The 20,027-nt window shown below is 41.5% G+C and overlaps 1 protein-coding gene across 15 annotated transcripts in view; it reads left to right on the top strand.

The window, feature by feature from the left end:
- Positions 1 to 20,027, top strand: part of LOC105466962 (Rho GTPase activating protein 26) — a 907,509-nt gene that overhangs the window by 792,592 nt on the left and 94,890 nt on the right. For all 15 annotated transcript variants that reach the window (XR_011624168.1, XR_011624169.1, XR_011624171.1 and 12 more), the window contains 2 exons: positions 6,695 to 6,854; positions 19,698 to 19,836. Coding sequence is in view for 5 of the 15 variants with exons in the window: in XM_011716194.3 (XP_011714496.1) it covers positions 6,695 to 6,854; positions 19,698 to 19,836 (299 nt within the window). In the remaining 10 variants the exon portion in view is untranslated. The remainder of the gene's footprint in view (positions 1 to 6,694; positions 6,855 to 19,697; positions 19,837 to 20,027) is intronic.

The following is a 20,027-nucleotide window of genomic DNA, read 5'->3' as shown; positions in this document are numbered from 1 at the left end:
CTTCCTGTCTGGCTGCTCACTAGATAACCATTCCCAGGAAGATGTTAAATGTGGTTGGTGAGCCAGGCCTCAGTCAGTACACAGAGCAATTTATCTGACACCCTCATTCTGGTGCCACCACTGGGGCAGTCCAGCAGCCTGTGTCCATGGCCCTGACGGGTGTTCTCGACAGAGGCCTCCTCAGTGCTGTTTGCAGCAGTCCTGCCTCACCGAGTCCGGGTAGTATCCAGGCAACACAGAGTCTGACTTGGTAGAAAACACGCAGTGAGTGGCAGTGGGGATTCCCTCCACCATCCCCTGTTATATACTAAGGATGGAGTTGAGGCTGGTGAAAAGAACCAAATTAACAACCCTGGAAACCAAACTTGTCTGGTTAGCCACAAAACAGTGTTGTTCCAGCAGCTTCATTTCCAGCTAATCCTCTTCAGCCCTAGAGCTTGGAGCTTCCCTGAGAGGGTAGTAGAGAGGAGGGTGATATTGACTACAGCTTAGGTACCCACCCACTTACCTATAATATTTTCAGAATTGGTCATCTCAGGCCTACCCCAGCACCTGCCTGTGTTCTGCAGAAGATGCACTCTAAGGTCATGATCCAGTCCCTAGTCCTAAGGTATTTGTGAACAGGGGAGCAGCTGGTGTAGAAATGTCCCATGGGATTGACCATGACATATCTCTCAGAGGAGAGAGCTCGGTTTGGCCTCCAGTGGTCAGTGGAGTGCTCAGAACTGTTCTTTGGAGGGTGGTGGGCTTTATATGGTGGGGGAGAACTTGCCAGGCAGGCTAGGGGCATGATGTTGTTGGTGTCATGAAGGGAGAGTGAGTTTGGTGGCTTTGCTTTGGCTCCATGTGAGGCTTTCAGCCTGTTGTACCGGAAGTGCTTATAGGGAAGTGATAGAAAATAAGTGCAATGGCCAGGTGTAGTGGCTCACGCCTGTAGTCCCAGCACTTGGGAGGCCGAGGCGGGTGGATCACCTGAGGTCAGGAGTTCGAGACCAGCCTGGCCAATATGATGAAACTCCGTCTCTGCTAAAAATACAAAAGTTAGCAAGGTGTGGTGGTACGCACCTGTAATCCCAGCTACTCTGGAGGCTGAGGTAGGAGAATTGCTTGAACCTGGGAGGCGGAGGTTGCAGTGAGCTGAGATCACGGCATTGCGCTCCAGCATGGTCAACAAGAGTGAAACTTCATCTCAAAAAACAACAACAACAACAACAAAAGAAAGAAAAGAAGCACTGTTATGATTTCAGGTTTTCTATAGATTCAAAGTATTTCATAATTTTTTTTACACAAAAGAATGAAAAGAGGAGAAATACAAATAGGTAGGGTATAGAAGTCTTTGAAATATAAGTGGAGAAGATGCAACCTCTTGCCCCAAGCAGAAGCAGGCCACTAGGGGTTCCTGGACAGGATACCAAGTGAAACTACCAACTAACAATGTGGCTTTAAATTGGCACTTGCTGCTGCTGCTACCACTTTCGTCAGAACTACCTCGACAGCCACCATGACAAGAGCAGATGTCATTTATTAAGTCATTATTTCATGCCAAGGGATTTACTTGCAGAATCATACTTAATCAGCCTTTCAAGTTTACAAGCTACAATACGTAGCTTGCCCCAGTTTTATATGTGAGGGAACAGGGTTAGAGAGGCCAGGTGACTTGCCTGCTGCCATCCAGCTGGTAATGTCCGTCTGACTCCAACTACCGTGCTATGATCTCCCTTAGCTTTATTGTCCAGGCTTGCAAATTGGAGAGAATGTTTGCACTTTATACCTCTATAGCAGTGTTTCTCAAATAGTAGTTCATGGCATATAAGTGGCTCATGAAAACAATGTATTGGATAAACATAGAATCGAATAGGATAGGATAGGAATAGAAAATATCAGAATGTGTCATACTTACTATGCCTGAAAACTTTTGTTTCTGATATGGTGTAGGGGTGTGTGCCTGTCTGTTTATGTATGTGTGTATTGCTTGGTAAAATATACTTCCTACCTTGGGTCATTGTCGGAAAGTTTGAGCGCTACTGTTGTAGAGTTATTATGTAGGTCAGATAAACATAAAAAGTTGTAGAACTTTTTTAAAAAGTCTAAAACGCTCTGTAAGCCTAAGTTCCTGTTTAATATCGGATGCTGAAGCAAACAAGTAAGGGATGGGGTGGGTAAGTGGGATGGGCTGTTGCTCCACCCCTCCAACCCATGGCACACTGCAAATCTGTCACTACATTGTATCCAGTGGAGCCAGTACTCCTCTTTGATATTTTTCAACACAGCACTCTAGGCCTCAAGATGAAACTTATCTGCAACCCCTACAATAAGCTTATGTATTGTTGGAATACTTTAGGACCAATCTGGTGTTTTAAAGTACTACTTAGCACTTATAGAGCTCTGGCTCTTGTTTAAACTCTAGGAAAACAGATGTGATCCCTTTGACAACCTGGGGGTCTCTGCCTTACAAGCCCCACAAGGGTTGGCTACTGTCTATGCCCGTCATAATGCTCCCTCTGCCACCCTCCTCACCACCATCTTTATCTGGAAGTGATTTACCTCCTTCTGCCTCTCAAAGGATATCAGACCAAAACAGCATCTCCATCTATTTCCCCTTAAAGCAAAGGTGGCAAGAGTCCCCTCTGCCAAGGCCATGTCCATGGAACATGCTCTTTCCTCATTGATTCCAGTTCATGTGGGAACTGCCTGGAACATGGGGTACATATACCTCCCCACCCCCAACAACTGCCCTAAAGTCATGCCCCTCAGGAGATCCACTGCTTCTCAGTGGATGCAGCCATTCTGATGATCACAGAAGAAATCTCCCAAGTGAATGTCACATGCAAAACTTTTTCTCTGCAGCATCCAGAGGAAGCCTATAGAATTGGCAGTTCTTTCAAAAGACATTATAGCCCGTGGACGTAGGGATCTGAAAGGCATGCGTCACAGACTCCTTCACTGCAGTGTGAAGTGTACAAGAAACTTCCCTGTGTAGATTTTAAGTCAAGACTCAACATGACATTCTGAGCCGTGTGAGGAGGAACTCAGACAGCTCAATTTAAAAAAACAGCAGGTTCTCTGTGTTTTATAGACCTTGCTAATGAACGAGTCCCGTGGCCCCTGCTGGACCGGCTCCCCAGTGTTCTGCCAGCCTGTTTCTCACACATCTGTAAATTCATCCAGCTATAATGGATGGCTGGTGCCTGCAGAGGCTGAGGTCTAGGCCTTTCTGTCCGGGATACATAGAGATCTCAAGCCATTAATAATTCATTCTGGAGTAATGAACATAGCTGTACCAAGTTGTGAGCAGTAATAATCAAGTGACAGATCAATTTATTACTTCAGTGTGCCGAAAGATAATGGTCATTAATAATGAAAGGTGTAACTACGCCCTCCCCCCCAAAAAAAGTTTCCTAAGACTTGGATCAATATGTCTTTTAAGTTCTAAAATAACATGGATCATTAAAAGGGAAATGAATTATGCTGGGTAACCTCAAGCTTATTTATATTCAGAGTTGCTAATCCAGAATTACAGTATCTTTTTTCCAAATGCCTTTGGGCACTGGGGCCTGCAAATCAGAGTAATTATTACTCATTAATTAAGTCTAAGAAGTGGAACTAGCTCAATACTTTAAAAAGGGAGGTTGGGGGATAGTTGAGATACATTCCCCAAAAATCATCAACAATAATTTGAAGTTTAATGAGTAAGTAGCTGGGTTGGGAATAATTGTTTTAGGCCTACTCAGAAACTCCCCTCATCTTTTAATGCCTCAGTGAATGCTCATTATGCATCTCCTGTGCCAAGCAGTGTGCTCAGCACTGGTGCTACCAAATGACATACCATAATTCCTCTTCTCAGGCCTTGGTAGGGATGACAACACTGTGTAATAAATGCAGGAACAGGCCAACACGTCTGCCTTTTTTGGGAATAGAAGATTGGAGAAAGGTGAGAGGAAGGTACAGAAAGGAATGGGCCATTTGAGCTGAGCCTTGCATATTAGCAGTTTGCCAACAAGCAAAGAAAGCAGCAAAAGAACATTCCAGGCAGAGGAATGATAAGGACAAAGGCAGAGAGGTATGGAAATGGAATGAGAGTGAAAAGTGGATTAGTATGATAATTACCACATATCCCATGCATTATCACATTTAATCTGTACAACATTCACATGAAGTAGGTATGTTATTCACCTAACCTCTTCTTTTTTTTAAAGATGAGGAACCCAAAGCTTAGAAATATTGAGTCACTCTGCCCAGGGACCAAGAGCTGGGAAGTGGCACAGGAAGGCTTAGCGGTGATTTGAGGAAAGGTATGCTGTTTTATAAGAGTTCAGACTTTGTGTTAAAAATAGTCAGGTAGGCCAGGCACAGTGGCTCATGCCTACAATCCCAGCACTTGGGGAGGCCAAGCTGGGAGGGTCACTTGAGACTAGGAGTTCAAGACCAGCCTAGGCAACGTAGCAAGACTCTGTCTCTACAGAAAAATTTAAAAACTATCCAGGTGTGGTGGTGGTAGCTACTCAGGAGGCTGAGGCAGGAAGACCTCTTGAGCCCAGGAGTGTGAGGGTGCAGTGAACTATGATCATGCCACTGCACTCCAGCCTGGATGACAGAGAAAGGCCTTGTTTAAAAAAAAAAAAAAAAAAAAGAAGAAGAAGAAGAAAGAAAGAAAAACAGTGGGGCCCATGACAGGTTTACAGTCATCATGATCAGAACAATTAAACAATGGCATTGCTAACCATTCACATATGCCATGCTGTTGTGTTCTCGCCAGGGGAGGTTTGAGAGCTGAGTTTTAGGTGGAGCTGCTGATAGCAGGGAGGATAAAGCTGAAGTTAGAGGTTCTTGGGTCAGGAACCCTAGTTAGGAGGCTGTTGCTTTAGTCAGATGTAGTGTGGAGAAGCCTGACAGAGAAAAATGATTGTCATCTAAACCATGTTATTTTTATACTGGTCTACAATTTGAAGATACTTTCATAAAAAAAAAAATAGCTTGTTGATTCACTTGCACACGGGACTTTTGTGACAAGAGGGTAAGTTTAATGACTTAGCTCTTTTGGGAGGGGAAGTATAAGGACTTAGAATTCCCTTCCCACACAGAGGAGCTGATGTTGAAAGTAGTGATGTTAAAAGCAGCTTGTAAATATACATACTTGCCGATTGACTGATGCACAGAACCAAAGTTTCTCCCCCTTGCCAGGTCAGAATTTGACTATCTGCATTAATCGTCAGACTGGAAATGTGATGTGATTCTGGGTAGAATGGAAAACATAAGTAAAACCAGGAGACTCGGCAAGAACTAAGAAAATGTTTATAAAATATTCTTTATGTGGACCAGAAACAGGCCAGTCTGCCTGCTGCAGGTGTTGCTTAGCAATCAAAAAGCAAATCCTCTTTCTAACTGGCCTGTGCCACAGTTAAAGTTTCATAAACCTAACCATGCTCTGCCCACCTTTAGAGGAGAAAGTTAAACTCTTAGCCCTAAAAAAATTATAGAAAAATACACATCTGCTAATAAAATTGGTTGATACAGTATTTCAATAAAGACTCAGTTTAAAAACCAGCACTTAAGGCAGTATAATCTCTTTTCTTCCTTAAAAAAAAAAAAAAAAAATGTATACCAGAGAAACAGTGAGAAACACTGCAGGCATTTATAGAATTGTGTGAAAAAGTACTCCATATAAATAGCACTAAATGCTAGGGAGGTAGGTCTGTGCAAACTGCCTATCTCTACCCAATTTGTCTCTAGTTTCAAGTTAGTAATGAATAGCTTCCTTCTTGTAACAGGTGATTTAGGAAAGTTCTTGATATTTTCTCAACAAAACCGAATGGCATTAACTTTTAACTTATTTGTTGCCAGTAGATGATTTATATGTTTTTATACATGGGGCCAGCAAGTGAACAATTGAGTTTTATTGCTGTGTCCTGGTGGCCTGCGTATGGTGTTCAGATACATCTTTTGAGTAGTTGTTTATTCAAAAATATGCCTATGTCTTTAGCAAATTACTCAGACCTAGCAACTGTTGACCCTGTGTGTTTGTTAGACTTTGAGTATGTGACAATATAAACACAGCCATATAGATGAATATACACTAGTGCATTTTTATTTCTGTTTATGCCACATTTCACTTAATGTGCACCACATTTCACTTAATGTGAGCCACATGTTTAATCTGATCAGCCTTTAATACTTTACATCTAAAGTGCAGAATTTCCTTACTTGGTTTTAAATATCCAGATCTGCCCGTTTAAAAAATTATGTCTATTTTGTGCTTATGTTTGCAAATGTATTAAAGCCATCAAGTGGTTTTCCATTTGCCATGGAGAAAAATGCTAATGATCGCAGTTTAAGCAGCTGCCAAGTACATAAATTGTAATTAAGAGGGATTAGCAGTTACCTGGACTTGCAAAACAGGGATTCAGATGTTCAAAGGTTAGTAATTTGGCAGATAGTTGCTTTGGTTGGTTGGTTGTTCTAGGCAAAATGGAAATGATAAAGAGTGTCATATCCTGAAATAGCAAATTAACCTGGATGCTGAAGACTTCTGAAATGTGGTAGATTTTCTGACTCCTGTGGCATCTGATGATGTCCCAAGTTCTGGCTCCTACAGATGAGGAGTCTGTAGATAGGAAGATAGGAAGGGTACAGGGAGGTTGGCATCTCTGTGTACACAATTTCTCTCACTGGTACCTTTTCTTTTCCTTCCTTCCAGTGTTGCTAACAACCACAAGCAGAATTTGATGACGGTGGCAAACCTTGGCGTAGTGTTTGGACCCACTCTGCTGAGGCCTCAGGAAGAAACAGTAGCAGCCATCATGGACATCAAATTTCAGAACATTGTCATTGAGATCCTAATCGAAAACCATGAAAAGGTAATATGTAATCGATCACTTGCAGTGAAGAATGTACTTGGGGGGAAGCTGCATTGGAATTGACCTTCAGAGTTGACTCAGATTTGCATTGCCATCGCTCTTACACTGTCACGATGATGAAGTTGCTGGTGCTGGTAATGATGGTGGTGATGGTGGTGATGATAACGTAAGGGTGGTGGTAAAGGTGTCAACCGTGGTAGTTACAACGACAACAGCAGTGGTTATGGTGGCGGCAGTGGTGGGTAAAATTGATTGAGCATTCTGTGCCAGGAACTGTGTTAAATACTTTATATATATATTGTTATTTTATCCTCACAACAATTCAATGAAGGAAGTACTCTTATGAGCCTCGTTTTGGAAACACCTTTTGCCCATTTCTTACTTGATTGTTTTCTTACGAATTTTATGAGTTTTTTAAATTTAGGGATATTGAACTTTCTTCACTTGTGTTGCGAATATTTTTACCTGTAGTTTGCCTTTCAATTTTATAAATGGGGTTGTATTTTTTATACAGTTTGTGTGCGTGTGTTTTTATGGTCTGTCTTTTCTTTTGGGGAATTGGGGTTCCTAGTCTTTCTGTTGAAGGTTTTCCTCATCCCCCAATTTGAAGAATGTTCATGCAGAGCTGCCCTTATGAAACTGGGGAGGGGACATAAAGCTTCAGTCCTCTGACCCACTTCATTGCTCTTACACACACATCCCTATGAAGCTTCTCAGAACTTGTGCAGGGTTCCCTAAAGCACCATTTGGCAGCAACAAATCTGGAATCTAATAAAAAATGCTGTTCCTCTTAAACAAAAACTTTGCCTAGAATGGCAAATTAATCATGCACAGTAACTCCAGAATCTGACCATGCCTCACCACCTACACTGATAATGTTGTAAGCCACCACTACCTCTTGTCTGACTATTTACAAGAGCCTCCTAATTTGTTTCTTTCTTCTACCCTTGGCCTGTCAATTCTGGTATCAGTCACCAGAATGAGACTTTTTAAAATGTTAAGTCAGATAGTATCAGTTGTCTGCTAAGAACCATCCAGTGGCTTCCCATTTCATACATTCGCCCACATAGTCTCTGTCCTCTTACTGTTACTATCTGATCTCATCTCCTGCATCTCTCCTATAGCCATCTTGTTTCTGCCTTGCCGTTTCTTGGACACCTCAGGCACATTCTTACTTCAGGCCTTCGCAGTTGCTGTTCCCAGTGGCTGGAACACTGTTCTTCCGTAAAACCACATGGCATATTTCCTCACTTCCTTCAAGTGTACTAAGTGAATCCTACCTGGATCTCTCTGTTTGAAATTACAATCCCAACCTCCACCATTCCCTTTTCCTTTTATTCCATGTTGTCTATTTTCATATATCAAAAGACAAAATCACAACAAGTTTAAAGATATTAGCTGACTTTTATTTGAGATTCTAGAATTGGGCAGTACCTCATTCTGTAAAATAGAATGAGTGTTCCAGTAAGCCGAGCAGAGGAGGTTGGCTTTATAGACAGAAAAGGGCTAAAGAAGAGAACAAAAAGCAGATTAATTGTTTTAAAGTTACTTTCTTTGTAAAAGTTAAAGCAGAGGGGACTTCCTTATGTGCTGACTAAAACTGGCCTGCCTGGGGATTTGCCTGTTATCTCTCCCCTCATTTATTGGAAGGTCAGACAAACAACTTATTTTTGGTCTGACGGCGAAGAACTTCAGCAGGAGTGACTGCATTTTGGTTTGGTCTCTTGAGCCTAGGGCAGGAGCTCAGTCCAAACCAATGGCCTCCTGTAAATTTTATTTAACACATGGGACTTCACAAATTATAGAGCATATAATAAAATTTTCTTAATGATTTGTTCCATTGGCTTTCCGACCTCTCCAAGCATGTGTGCTTCAGGAAAGCAGGGACATTGTGTTTTGTTCCTCAGTAGGCGCTAGTACATTGGTTTTGGGTGAATGTGGCAGCCAGTGTCCAACATGGCTCCCAGCGATTCTGTCCACCAGTCTTCATTCCCTTGTGTAGCCCCCTCCACCTCTGAATAGTGCTAGCCTATGTGATCAATAGAATATTGCCAAAGCCATGGTATATGACTTCTGAGAACAGTACATGTACGTTACTCTGGGAAGGTCGTCCTTCATATTCATAGGGTTTGCTGTCTTTGTGAAAGCAACTGGAATAAGCCATCTTGACTCCTTTTTCAGTGTAGCTTCAGGCCTAGCCCAGTATAAAGCAAGGAAATATTCCCTCAGTCTTTTTTGGAAGTCTATGGTGTTCACCTCACAGCAATTCTAAGCATCCATGGCTATGCTCTGGCCTCTGGCTTTCTGGCGATAATACTTTGTATAAACTCCCTGCCAATAGAACTTAACTTTAGCCATCAAATCCAGAGCAATTTTATGTCCTCAGAAGGATGTTGTCAGAGATTTACTCTTTAAAATCCATAGTGTTGGCCAGGCACGATGGTTCACACCCGTAATCCCAGTGTTTTGGGAGGCTAAGGTGGGAGGATCATTTGAAGCCAAGAGTTTGAGACCAGCCTGGGCAAAATAGCAAGACCTCCATCTCAACAAAAAATAAAAATGAAAAATCAGCTGGATGCGCTGGCACATACCTATAGCCCTAGCTATGAGAGGTTGAGGTGGGAGAATCACTTAAGCTCAGGAGTTCAAGGTTACAGTGAGCTATGATTGCACCACTGCACTCCAACCTGGGTGACAATGAGATCCTGCATCTAAAATAAATAAATAAAATGTTTTAAAACATAAAAATTCATAGTACATAAGGTCTTCGTTAATATTTACCAAGCATTTCCTTAGACTTGGCTTTAATTTTCTATAATAGAAACATCCACAGACACACACACACACACACACACACACACACACACACACACAGATGTATAGGGGTGACTATTCTTCTGTCTAGTCTTTAGTGTCAAAAGTTAGACAAAATCCTGAAACCCCACTTGAAGAAATGCTTTCCAGCAGCACCTTTTCATATGAAACAAGCTTGCTTGAAACAAGCCCCACTGCAGGGCTGAAGTATATATCCCCCTTAGCGACTGGCATAGTATTCTCTCATGTTAACATTTTATATAAGGTATTTACTTTGTGCTTCGGAATAATCATTAGGAGGGCTCTAGGAATAAATGGAGCATGGTGCTGAAAAGAAGGTGTGGAAACCCAGGCATCTAGCCATTGGAGCCACTCCATTGACAGAGAGATGGAGAGAGCCATAAGATGCCTGTTTTAATTTTCTATTGCTATGTAGCAAATCATCTCCAAACCTAGTGACTTAAAATAGCAATTATTTTATTACTCTCAATTCTGTGAGTCAGAAATTTGGGAAGGGCTCATGTGTGCCCCTTGTGGTATCAGCTGGGGTGGTTTGACTGGGACTGGAGGGTCCAAGGTGTCCTCACTCCACACAACTGGGACTTTGGTACTAGCTGTGGACCAGAATGTCTTGATCCTCCTCCACAAGACCCCCCTGTCTCCAGGTGCTGTCCCATCATTCAGGAGTCCAGCTCCAACTTCCAAGAGAGTAAACACAGAAACAGCAAGCGCTGTTAAGGCTTAGGCCTGGAACAAAGTATCATTTCTGTCATATTCTGTTGGCCAAAGCAAGTCACAAGTCCAGCCAGATTCAAGGCGGGGGGAGCGAGAAGCCGCCTCTGGGTGGGAGGAACAATGTGTGCACACAGGCGTGGGAGGATTGTTGACCGTTATCTTTGCAGGGGATCTACGGTACCCAGCAAGTTTGCATTTAGTTCCCTTTAGGAATGACTCTACTTTCTTATCAGCGGCTTGTGCTGAGCTTGGGTAGCAACCCAGTGTTTTTATGGAGAGTGCTTTTCCACCTCTTCTCTGCATTGCCACTTTTTATTCAACCAGGGGCCTCAGGCGTCTGGTGGTAGTGACAATTTTAGCCCTTAAATGCCCTTTGTGAGCCTGGGTGTGGAGAACCAACTCATAAATATCTAAAATTGGAAAAACATTTTTAAGATTGGCATTAAAGAAGACAGAAAGAGAAGTGGGTAATTCAGTTTCTTTAACCTGGTAAAGCACCTCTTTTTCAATAGAAGGTAAGAGACCTCTGTGTTCTAACTAGCTAAGGCATACAATCTTTTCTCTCTTTGCCTGCGTGTCTTTCTCTTGTTTTCCAAGGGTTAACACTAGACATTCAGCCGAGGGTTAATAGTGAACATGATCTCCTTTATTTTGTCACTCACATCCACACGCCCTCAAGATAGTACCTGCAAGTCTAGAAACACCCTCTCCCCACAACCCAGAGAATCCATCTATGTCTTCTTCCTGGGAACCATAGTGATGCGTTTCACACACAACTTGAGTTTGGTCAGATAGAACGCACTAGCGACCTGCTTACCCTGTCACAGTGGTCCAGAACCTCTGTCCTCCACCTCTCTCACAGACCTGGGAGGGAGGCAGTGTTTGGCACAGTTCTGGGAAATAAATATGCTACATTAGGAGGAGACAGAGAGGAAACAGCTACGAGATATGATATTATGTTTGGGGGCTCATGGAATTTTTTTTTCTGTGTTGGTGATACATGCTGACTGTTTACTCAATTAAAATGAATGAATCCTTTAAATGAATACAGTCCAGAAATAATAATGATGATGATAGTAATAGCTAACTTTTACTTACAGCTTATTGTTTACAAGATATTGTGCTAAGCAGCTTTATATCCATCATTCAATTTTCACAGCAACCCTATAAGGTTAATATTTTTAGCTCTGTTTTTACAAATTATAAGCCTGAAGCGCAGACACTTTAAGAAGCGGCTGATTAGGAGAGGAACAGGGGTTGAACTTAGTACTACTCTCAGAACCCAAGCTTTCAAAATCTACTCTAGTTAATCTCTGTTCAATGCAGTAAACATTTATTGAATATCTACCATTGGCCAAAGATAAGTAGAATAGGTTTTTCAAAGCACCCCCATTTTATCAAGATAGAACTAACTGTCATACAGTGTGTTAAATGACCTCCAGTAAGATGAATAAAGTGTTATGGCATCACTGAGGAGAAATAATTTAATTCTAATGGCATTGGGCTCTGACAGATCAATAGAAGTTTTCTAGGCAGAGAAAGAGTAGAGATAGGAGGGACAGCCACTCAGAGGAGCAGCATTAATCAAGTTGTTTGTATTAAATTACATGGTTATGAAAGACTGTGGGTTGTTTGTTAGCAAGTAGTGGGTGATGATGCCAGAGAGTTGGATTCAGTCCATTTGCTAAGGGTCCTGAAAGCTATAGGAAAAGGTTTTGAACTGACTTCTGAAAACTGGGAGCTCTCAGAGGTTTCCAAGTAGAGGCTAAAATGATTATGTCAGCACTTTAGAAAGACATCCCTGGAAGCTGAACCAAATAGTACTTTGCTTGCTGACATCAAAATCACACATTAAATAAATAGCAACACAATAGAGTTAACCATACTGTTCTAAACCTGCAGCTCAGATAGTGTCACCTTTGACCTACAGGCTTTGCTTGGAGGGTAGAGAGAGATTCTTAATTTGTTTCTTTTGCCAGACTTCCTAAGGGGAAATACTAGCTCATAGCATCATTTCCTATTAATGATCCATATGCTGGACTCTCTTTGAATTATATGAGAACTAAAGAGTAGATTTGATGGTATAGCTCTTTTTACCTACAGTCAAGTTTCAGAGTTGAAAGCTCAGATGGCAAAGATTTTGGCTCCTCCCACGCTATGTTAAGGTAGCAGTCAGTTATGCAAAATTACCATTTCCGTATGAACAGAATCTTTTCCCCAAACTCATACCTTATCACACTGAGTCTTAAAACTAAAGTAGGCAAAAACTTAAGATTATGGTAAAAGCAACCAATATTTTTATGCTTCTAGCTAAGATTTTCAAACAAACAAAATATTGAATGCTGTCATGGTCCAAGATCTCAAAGCCCAGAAATTATATTTCTTACAAGGTTTTCCCTTTACCTAGTGTTTTAAAGGCTTACTTGCTAATGACGATGACAATTTTAGATGTTTAAGAAGGCGAACCTTATCAAGAAAACAAACTGCTTGCCTTTCATAGTTTTGGTTCAACATGAAATTTCAGGCTACTTTGTGTGTGTGTGTGTGTGTGTGTCCCCTTGCTGTTAAATTCCAACACATAATAGTAGGATTGCACTTGTTCTGTAACAGTCCATGCTGTTTCTTGTGGCTGTGGCACTCGAAAGGGTTTCTGTACATGGAGCAGGATGTATGTGTGTGCATGTGTTATGTACTACAGGCTTTTGTCAGCATTGCCTCTTTTGATGCCTATTAATGTTTGACAAAGTAAGTTATAATAATTCCTTTCCCAGTCCATCAGTTAGCTTTGGAAGAGGTGAGAGTGTTGATCCTTGAGCTGTTAATTCTCAGAAATCCCCAAAGATCAGTGCCCCTTTTTAATGTGTTAACTTTTAACCTCAGATGTCAAGGAGAGGAGCTAGTAATCATGGATGACCCTACTTGACAACTGGACTAAGGACTAAATCCTAAGCAACCTCTCATTCCCGGTCAAATGCTATTGGCTTATAATGTAGTTAGCTCAATTTGAGTTGATTTGGGCCACCAATGTGCCTCGATCTGCTTTTACCAAAATATTGGTAACGTTGAAATCCATTGCACTAGTTCTGGACTTGGTGCACAAAATGTGCATCCATTAATAAAATATAGTTGGTTTGGCAACTGACAGGTATTTAGAAGTCGCGTTTTATTTCTTTGCTATTTCAAACAGTTGTTGATATGCGAAATTAATAAAAAGGTATCCCTGGATGCCTCACTGCGTTGAGATAGTCGTTGGTACTCTTGCCTACTCAGGAAGCTACTCTTGTCCCGTGGTCACAGCTTTTGTAGTTTGTTCATCGATTTTTATTTTTAAATTTTTTGTTGACTTTCCTTCCAATGGTTCTTGCTTGTACTCTTTTTGTTCCTCTCCTTGTTAGGGTTCAGAAACAAGCTAGATTTATTTGTGTGTTAGGTTAGAATGCTTCTGCCACCAGGCTATTTTCTTTTTTTAGTGGTAAGTGCTGTGTAAGGTACTCTTCATTAATGTGATAAGGTAGGTTGTGCATTTGAACACATGTATTTCCCCCAATAAATCCCAGATAAACCAGTAATTGTTTGAATTGTGAAGCTCCTTTAGTATTACTCAAATAAAGGTGGAGATTGTTGTTGTGTTTTCATCTATCCATCTTTGTCAGCAAAGAGAACAGGAAATAGAATCTTTCTGGAGATATGGAAAATCACAGCTCTCCATGGATTACCCAGGCTGTCTATATATACCCTCAGTTACTAAATGTAATTGGTTCCTTTTGAGAGATTTTTAATACAGCTCCCCAAACTACTTTCTAAATTGTTGATCCCTCTGCCAAAATGCTGATATCAACAGGGCATAGGACTTCCAACTGTCCTTAAAAAACCTCTGCAGCTACAGCCTCTGAATTTGGCTTCTTAACAGTTACAATAAATAAGCCCTGCTAAGACTTGCCTGGCTTCCACTGTGAAGGTGCTGGGTTTATGGGTTCTCCTGAACCATGCAATCCTCTGCTGCATTGTCTGTCATGAGAAGGAGCGAGCTGTGCTCAACAGTGGTAGGTCTACATTCCTAATGCGTCAAACAAACCAATCCCACATTACTATGGGCCCTGGTGCATTTGTGTCTCTAGAACATGCTCAGTCTCATTTCTCATATAAACCTTTCTGTTTTGTGTTGTAATCCCCAGGCCTCTGCTGTTGATTTATTGTCTCAGAGCTACTTTGCAGTTATAGACTAGGAGCTCTTCATCATGACCTACTTTGCCTCCCATAAAAATCACAGCACATAATAAAGAGTACACTACACACATTACAGGGAGACTCCTAATCCTTTTAAATTGCAGGCGCATGTGACAGATGGGATTGAAGAAGGTCTAAAAATGTGTATGTGACATGGATAAGAACAAATTCCACAAGTGTCAATGCTCTGCAATATCAAGATGGGCCAGAGGGGAATCAGTGAAATTTAAATTTTGTAGACAGTGCAAGGGAATAAGAACAGGAAATTCTGCCATTGCTGTAAGCAGTTAAGATCAATGTTTTGCAAAGAACAGTAATTAAATTTACACTTATAAATTAAATCCTCATGTCCTGACTGCAAATAATCCATTGTTGAATCTCCAGTTATTTCCCTTCTTGTATGTCTCCTTTTTTATTGACTACAGTAATATCTTCTGAATACTGAATGTCAAACTGTATTAGGCGCTTCAGTCCTCACCACAGTCCTAGGACTTTTTACAGATAAGGTCTCTGAAGGTCAGAGAGTTTTATAATTTGCCCAAGGTCACAGAGCTAGTAAGTGACTAAAATCAGATTTGCCAGACTCCAAAACTTACATCTTCCCATTTTGTCTTCTGTCTCTCAAATTAATGGTAGCTATAAAGACCACAAGTGCTTAAGACCCAGACAGTCAAGCCATCTAGGTCCCAGTCCAGCTGGACTCCTTCTCTGTGTGACCTTGGACAAATCAGTGAATCTCAGGGAGTCTCAGTTTTCTCATCTCAAGAGGGCAAGAATAATAGTACCTCCCTTACAGGGTTATTATGAGTAAAATAATCCATGTAAATGACTTAGCATGATAAGTGCTCAAATTCTGTGTTCTTATTGTCATTTATACCGTCACCATCTCATGCCTACTCTTTGCTACATACTGCACTGAGCATTTTATGTGTATTATCTTTTCAGTAGCTCTGTAAGGCAGATATTAGATCCCCACTTGCACAAGGGAAACAGACACAGAAGGGTTAATTATCTTGACTGAGATTATATAGCTAGTAGGTAGCAAAGTCAGGATTTGAACTCTAGTCCATCTAGCTCCAAAGCCTGTTTCATTTGTACCCGTATGATGATCTTAAGATCCTTTCCTGTATTTGATGTGATGATAGGCAGTGATGTCAGCGTCAGTGATGGTGAGGTCCATGTAGCTGTAGGTGCTGCCGCCTACTGAATGAGAAGCAGAACCAGGATCAGCCCAGGTCTGTCTGACTGCGGAGGCCAAACCACCCCTGAGCACTGTTACTCGCAGCTTAAGGCGAAACAGTAACTTGGTATTTATGGATCTGCTAATTCCACTTACAGGAAGCTTGAAATTGGGGATACTTGGAAGAGTTACCCAGAGTTCTATTTTTGCTTTACAATTTTATTCCTCAGTTGCTTCCAGAAGGCTTACAGTCTTCCTTACTTTTATCTCTAAGACATTCCTGACTAAGTCGGAATTAGTTTGTGAGTTTGGACAGTATTAACAGGGCACTTGGGGCAGAAAATAAATCTCCCCCTTTTGTGTTAATTTGGAAAGTCTCTATGAAATGAGTAGATTGTTCCAGCCACATGGTAGAGCTCCATAAATCCATGGCTCATAGGTTATATGAGCTCCTGCTTCCGTCATTCAGCAGGCTCATTTGCACAGTGATTCTTCTCCGCAGACTGAAGAAAACTTCATTTGATTCTCTTGAAATCATCCCTTCCAAAATGAAATAGGATTGGAATAACCAACAAAGTTGTGAATAATTCAGATTCTCATTAGAATCCCAACTCGAGCTTTCAGCATAGAGGCAAACCCGTGGCCAGACAGTTAACAGGCTTTTTAAACAATTTGCATGTGTTCAAGTGTCAGAGTTAAATAAACAACAGTCACTTGGGGAATGATTTTCCAGAGTCATTAATGAAAGTTTGTGTCGTCTGCTCTGACTTGATCTAATTTGCAAAGGCACCCTGTACCTTGGAAGAACGTGTAATAGTAATTATGATAATCACATGTCTGGCACTGGACATTTTGCTGTGTGCTTCCTTGCACATTATCTCATTTGATCCTGAGAATAGCCCTATCAGCGGTCTTCAGGAGTCTGGGCCTGGCTCACAATGAGACCCAGGGAACTGGCCCCTGGGACTATGGCTCTTGCCCATGGCAAAAATCTCCTTGCAGAGCTGATTCTCTTATGCTTGAATAACTTAATTATTTTAGAGGAAACAGCTGATGAGCAGAGTGGAATTCTCCCTCATTTGTTCTCGTGTCTCTTCCTGCTCTGCTGTATATAAATATTATCTTGGAAGCAATTTTTCACACATCTGTCTAAAGCCATGGTCCTTCCTCACAAGTTACTCTTCTTTGTTTCTCCAGCATTTACTACAGTTCTCAGGAAATAGTAAAAGCTCGCATTTTTGTTGACAGTTGAAATCGAAGTCCATGTTAATTTTGCTCCCATTGTAATTGGGTGAGGATCTCATTTTCAATAACTCATTAGAAAAAAAGAGACAAAATTGGGAGGCCAGAGGCAAAGCAGGATGTGAGGGAAAATAATGAGAACCAGGCCTATCACTAACTCGGAATTCATTTTCAAATGCTCTTAGCTAGGGATTGCTGAAGGTGCTGTAACCGAGGCCAGAGGCAGAAAGGTGCTAGAAGACATTGTTAGGTTGAAACTCATCCTTGTATGTTTGGGACAACAGCTTTTGTAGTGAAGATTGCCTGGAGATTAGCCAAATGAATGGCTGCTGCAGCCCTGGGACTTCACTCCCGGTCACTCTCCTACTTAGTTGTGTGGCAGGGCAGGCAATCTCTCATTGTGAGATAACCATCCAACTTGCTATGCTGTTGGCCTCCAGCTTAGAGATGCATCATGGGATGCATCTGCCTAGCACAGTGCCTGGCAGGTGCAAAACTCATACTTAGTAGCCATTTTTAAATGTCAATGATAATGGTACACAGTGAGGTTGTCACCTGAGGATGACCAAATAAAGAGTAGGAGAAAGCTTCTTAGAGGTTGCAGTCCTTGAGCTTTTCTTTCTGTTGTTGAGGCTCAGTAGGAGACTGGAGATGTTTGTAGCACTGGTAAACTTGTTTTTGGGTTTCCAGCTGGTCGGGAAGTTAGGAGTTTTTTCTTGCTTTTACTTTGTTTCCTTCTCTTCTTATTCTCTTGCCCCAGTTGAACTCAGCTACGTGTAGTGATTCAGTTTATCTTGTTGAAAATTTTCAGTCCTCTAGGGAAAATATGATACTGCTGTTTTCAGACAGCTGTGTTTAGGAGTGAGACTGATTTAACCAGCTGGCTGGCATCATTGGAGCCCGAGGACCCGCCAACCCATGGAGAGCAGCTGTTTGGGCTGAAATTCTTATAATTCTTATGATTTTGTTTCCTACATATCAGCTTTTGAGTTGTGTTTTTAAATGCACACAGAAAAGGAGAGAGAACCATGAGAAAGACTGATGTGTCTAGGGCCACTCATGGGTGAAAAGTGGCCCTAGACACATCAGAGACTGTTAGGAAGGAGAAAACTCAGGAGGGAGGAGACCAACTTCAAAGAGTAAGAGATGGTAATGAATGGATCCATAAATTTTGATTTTTCAATATATAGTGGGGATGTTATGCAGCCATTAAGGATCATGTCTGAAGATTTTTTTAATGAGGAAATACTGTATAATGTTAGATGAAATGTATGTGATACAAACAGAATGAAGAATATAATTTCAATGATGAAAAGTGTGTGTTAACATCAACTGGGATAATTCATATAAAGCATTTAACTTAGTGCCTGGTGTGACAAGGACTCAGTAAACCATAGCTACAGGAAGGCAGACTCTCTAACCACAGAACATGTTTGCCTCCTTCACTGTTATACCCAGAGTGCCTACTGTAAAGGAGATACTTAAAAGGTGTGTGTTGATTGAATGAATGAGCATCAGTATTATTGTATGCATTTAAAAAGGAATCTGGGGGAAAAAACTGTTATTTTCTGAAATTGTATCTACAATTGTGGCTACTGAACCTCCCTGAGACTTAGTTCTTCATTATAAAATGCTGAGGACATTACCTGTTGCTCAGGATTGCTGAGAACTGAGTGGGCTACATGAAAAGAACACAGTATGATGACTGGTACCTAAGGGAGTCTGCAGTAAGTGGCGGCTACTATAATCATGGTAAGCACCATGTAAGTATTAGCTATTATAATTATTAAAGTCTGCCATACTTTTATCTGTAGAAATAAAGATGAGAGTTATCATGATTTCTATCATTTTTTAGCATAAACTTTTAGAAGAAGAAAATTCCCTCTTCCAAAAAAAAGCTTATAACTAAATAAGACCTAAATGCTTACAGTGGTTATCTCTAAGTGGTAGAATCGGGATAATTTTTTGTTTTCTTCTGGAGACTTTTCTGCATTTTTCAAATCGTCCATAGTACGTGTGTGTGTGTGTTTGTATGTATGCGTGTGATACTTTTATCAAGATAAACGAGGAAAAGCTCAGCATCACAGATAACGTGGAACTGCTGAACTAGAAAAGGATGCTGTAGCTGAGGACAGCTGATGAGGATTGGGAAATGGTGCCCTGCCCTGGGGCCCTTCATGAAATGTTATTTAAATCCATGTTTCACAGTTTAAGAAAGTTACGAAGTAATTGTTAAGAACTTAGAACCAATGAAGAAAGATAAAGGAATTTTTGATTCATTGGTTCTGGACAAAGGTAGTCAAAAACTTCAAGTGCTGTTAACAGACAGTGGCTTCTACTGAGCACAGCTGCTTTCTGTTTCCCTGGAGAGAACAATGAAAAGCCGCTCAGTGGAAATTGTGGCAGAAGAGGTTAGAAATGGAAGTGGGTGGTTATCAAACTCTGGGATAAGCTTCCAAACGAAAATGTTTAATGCCATTTCCTAGAAGTGTTTAAAATGAAGTCTTGAGCAACTGCCAGTGGTCTTCTCAGATGTTTTCTTGCTGATTCCAAGACACTGCCAAGCTTTCCGTTGTACTGCTTCAGGCCTGTTTTCTTCCCAGTTCACAGATGTGAGTAACCTTGTTGTGAAACTTTGTTTGCAGATATTTAACACCGTGCCCGATATGCCTCTCACCAATGCCCAGCTGCACCTGTCTCGGAAGAAGAGCAGTGACTCCAAGCCCCCGTCCTGCAGCGAGAGGCCCCTGACGCTCTTCCACACCGTTCAGTCAACAGAGAAACGTGAGTCTCTGCTGCGTGGGGCCAGCGTGGCATTCAGGGACATCCCATGCTACCTGCTGCGGCTCAGGGTGGACACTTCCAGCTCTTCTCTGTGTGCTGCTGGCTTTTTGTGTCCTTGAAGACTGTATCATTGTGCCCTCCCAGGTGCCTTTGCTGAGTAACCCTGATAGGACGGGAGAATGAAAGGGAAG

This window comes from Macaca nemestrina, chromosome 6 (genome assembly GCF_043159975.1).
Source record: "Macaca nemestrina isolate mMacNem1 chromosome 6, mMacNem.hap1, whole genome shotgun sequence".
In the NCBI taxonomy this organism is placed as follows: Eukaryota; Metazoa; Chordata; class Mammalia; order Primates; family Cercopithecidae; genus Macaca; species Macaca nemestrina.
The sequence above is the reverse complement of the archived record's forward strand: the minus strand, read 5'-3'. Positions and strand labels throughout refer to the sequence as shown.